This window comes from Amblyraja radiata, chromosome 3 (assembly GCF_010909765.2).
Source record: "Amblyraja radiata isolate CabotCenter1 chromosome 3, sAmbRad1.1.pri, whole genome shotgun sequence".
NCBI lineage: Eukaryota > Metazoa > Chordata > Chondrichthyes > Rajiformes > Rajidae > Amblyraja > Amblyraja radiata.
Window position 1 is genome coordinate 94,903,145 of NC_045958.1, and position 3,872 is coordinate 94,907,016.

Consider the following 3,872-nt stretch of genomic DNA (forward strand, 5'->3'; position numbering starts at 1 on the left):
GTCCTAGCTGGCTCTGCCTCCGGAGCCTCGAGGTCGGTCGCAGTTGGAGGCCGTCAGCTCCGTCATTAGGCCTCAGCGCAGACGGAGGCAGAGAAGGGGGATACGACAAGAAGAGTCTCATTCCCTTGAAGGAAGAGACCAAAAAAAATGTTTTCACCCCCCCCCCCCACACATATACACAACCTAATAAACTAAAATGTAACTAAAACAGATCAAAAGAAAACAACAAAAAAAGTAAAAACAGACGGACTGCAGGCGAGCCGCAGCTGTCAACAGCGCCGCCACTTCCGGACTGAAAGAGTTCATGAAATCAGGGGAAAAGGCAAATGAAGTACAATCTAACCTGGTTCAATTAATCAAACTCTGAGATGAAGTCAGCAAAAACCACTAGTCATCGGTGAAGGTACCACTGCCTGAAAAGGACCTTGAAAGGCAAGATCGGTGATTTCAACAAAGAATGGAAACTTTTAGTGGTTTTACACAAGATGTAATGGTGTGGTTATCTGATGTAGGACAGCAAACTACACACTCCATAGCGGAAAGTGCCATACAACAGAGTGTTGTAAACTCAGAAGAAATTGTACCTGAAGAGTGTTTCAAATGTCTCAACACCAAAATTGCCTCAAATCTAGTTCTTCATGTGCATCTTCAAAGGTCTCAGCTCGCATAAAAGCTCAGACCACGGGGTGCCACCCTGAACAAAAAGCATGAGCTTGAGGCACAAGAAGAACAATTGGGAAGACAAGAAGAACAATTGAAAAGAACAGCTGGAACTAAAGACTGAGCTGGCAGTAACCAATGCAAGAATCAATGTACTTGAGGCCAAGGGATCAAGAAGCAGCTCTAGAGTATCTCATGGGCTGAGCTCTTTTATGAGAAAAGGAACTGCTCAAAGGGAAACATCAGTTAAATTAAATGCACAGGCAGATGAATACTTGTTTGATCAATTGCAACAAAGACAGAATGTGTTGATGGGATCTGAATTTTCCTCCCAGCAACAGGTTGTAAGACCAAAACAAAAAACTCATAGATCATCTGTTAGAGCTCATGATAAGACCCATCTAACTCAATACTCTCTTCAAAAGCAAAATGTACAGACTCATATGAAAAAGGGTGTGCAGGGGCATGCTAGCATAACCCCCCCTGTACTGAATGATGGAAACCAACGGGATATCTGTAACCTAATGCAGAGGCAAAATGGCATCACTACTCTTATGGCTCAACAAAATCTCTCTTCTACTTTACCACCAAGAGACATTCCTGTTTATGATGGTGATCATTTGCAGTATGACAAGTTTTCATCACTGCATTTCAGCGAGGAGTAGGAAGAAAAACTAATGATGTCAGTGATTGTTTACATTTTCTAGAGCAATACATAAGAGGGTATCTAAAAGACTTAGTCCGCAGCTGCCGACATTTGCCTCCAGCCCAGGGCTATTAAAGAGCAAAAGATTTGCTTAAAGAACATTTTGGTAATGAACATAAGATTGCCACTACATATATGGTCAAGGCATTTGCCTGGTCAATGATCACACCAGAGGATATGAAGGCATTGGAAGCATTCTCACTGTTCCTTAGAGGTTGTTGCAATGCAATGGAACATCTCACCTATATGGAGGAAATTAATGTTGCTTCCAAAATGAAGACCATCCTTCTAAAACTGCCTTACAAGCTCAGAGAGAAGTGGAGGAATAGGACATGTCAGCGACAGGAAGAGCGTGGACATCGAGCTAGATTTTCTGACCTGGTAGACTTAATAATAATAATAATAATAATAATAATAATAATAATAATAATAATAATAATAATACACTTTATTGTCATTGTAAATACATACAACGAAATTTCAGGTGCACTGCCCGAGCGGAGCTCCAATGTTACAAATAAATAATAACAAATAACAAAACGGCAAGAAAACATCAAGTCAAGTTGGAATGTGCAATATTCACAGTATAGTGTTGTGGCAATACAAAATATCGGCTATGGGTTCAGTGCAGAATTCAGAGTGGTGATGGCCTTGGGGCAAAAACTGTGGTTAATCTTGTGGTGTGTGATTTGATGGACCTGCAACGCTTTCCTGAAGGCAGAAGGGCAAACAAGTGATGTGCGGGATGAGATGAGTCCTTCAGCAGGTAACGAGAGCCATAGATCTCTTCCAGGGCAGGCAGGTGTGTGTTGTTGATATTCTGGGCTGTATTGATGACTCTCTGCAGAGCCTTCTTGTCAGCCGCAGAACTGTTGCCATACCACATCAGGATGCCATGTGTCAGGACACTCTCTATGGCGCAACGTTCGATTGACACTAGCAGCTGTTGTGGCAAGTTGACTTTCCTGAGTGATCTTAGGAAGTGTTAGGCGCTTCCCCCTCCTGGTGAATGCTATGTACTTACCTTTCTCTGTTTCTATCCCAAGTACAGGCCTCGTGGCTGTGAGTCTGGAATCGAGGGGTTAAAGGCTCCTGTACCCGATTGGCCAAGCTGCGTCAGGTGACGGGTGACTCATCTGAAGTATAAATACCAGAGCTTCCCAGGATCCTCTCTCTTCTTCGTCGACCCTGACTGATGAGCAGACTGCTGGTGTGGGCCGAGGAAAGCCTGACCACATGGCATAGAACTTTGTGTATTTTCACCATTCCTTGTTAACAGATATTGAATTGGGACGGATAAGGGCTGACCTTAGAGTTTTTGTGTATTTTGGTTTCAGGGTTGTATCTCTTTGGGCAGGTTTTGGAGTCTCCGGTTCGACGGCCCATTGCGTGGCTGGCTGGAGCATTGTTAAATTGTTTGTCAGTTTATCCATATCCCTGACTGGGTTGTTTAAATCAGGTTTGGGTTTTGTGTTCCAATGAATAATTAAAACTGTTTTTGAACCTGAACCTGGTTTTTGACTTGTGTTACGCGGCTCTGAAGTACTTGCATTCGGGAGTCGTAACAAAATGGGGGCTCGTCCGGGATATGCTCTTTTCGGCCGCTCCGCAGGACGAGACGCAGAATGGCTCCCCGGAAGGGAAAGGAGAAGAAGGAGGAGCAGGTGATCAGCCTGGGACCACAGGTGGCTGAGGGCGAGAATGTCTTTGGCGTCTGCCATATCTTCGCTTCGTTCAACGATACGTTTGTCCACGTGACAGACCTGTCCGGCAAGGAGACCATTTGCCGCGTCACCGGTGGCATGAAGGTGAAGGCAGACAGAGACGAGAGCTCGCCGTACGCCGCCATGCTGGCAGCCCAGGACGTGTCCCAGAGGTGCAAGGAGCTGGGCATCACCGCTCTCCACATAAAACTCCGCGCTACTGGAGGCAACAGGACCAAGACCCATGGACCTGGGGCACAGTCGGCTTTGAGAGCTCTTGCTCGATCTGGAATGAAGATTGGACGGATCTAGGATGTGACTCCCATCCCATCAGACAGCACACGCAGGAAGGGGGGCCGCCGTGGTCGCCGTTTGTAGAGGTTTTCTATCTGCAGCAGTATAACTAATAAAAGAGTTCTGCTGATAAAAAAAACCCTTGCGGTTGTAATGTCTCTGACTCATTTCGAGGTTTATGTTGGCTCCTCGAATGTCCCTGTCATCGTACTCACGGATCATAATCCGTTGGTATTCTTGCAGAATATGCGGAATAAGAACCGGCGGTTAATGAGCTGGAGTTTGCAGCTGCAAGATTACAACGTGGAGATCAGGCATATCCGTGGCAAAGATAATGTATTGGCTGATGCATTGTCGCGCCAGTGATGTCTGTGCTACTGAATAGTTGCTGAAATTTGGTGGTGTTTTTTAGTTCATTTTCAGAAACTTATTCAGTATCTTTGGGTGGGGGTGTTAGGCGCTTCCCCCTCCTGGTGATAAAGTAAAGCCGTTGTTGTGCCTTCTTTACC

General features: G+C 45.4%; 1 protein-coding gene across 1 annotated transcript; it reads left to right on the top strand.

The window, feature by feature from the left end:
- The first annotated feature begins 2,948 nt into the window (after positions 1-2,948).
- On the top strand, positions 2,949-3,493 carry LOC116971312 (40S ribosomal protein S14-like). Its single transcript, XM_033018393.1, has one exon. It carries the CDS (start codon positions 2,992-2,994, stop codon positions 3,379-3,381), a length of 390 nt encoding a protein of 129 aa, XP_032874284.1. The 5' UTR covers positions 2,949-2,991; the 3' UTR covers positions 3,382-3,493.
- Positions 3,494-3,872: the final 379 nt, after the last annotated feature.

What these genes read in the sequence shown, in the direction of transcription:
- LOC116971312 (XM_033018393.1), top strand. Translation starts at nt 2,992, where the DNA reads ATGGCTCCCCGGAAGGGAAAGGAGAAGAAGGAGGAGCAGGTGATCAGC.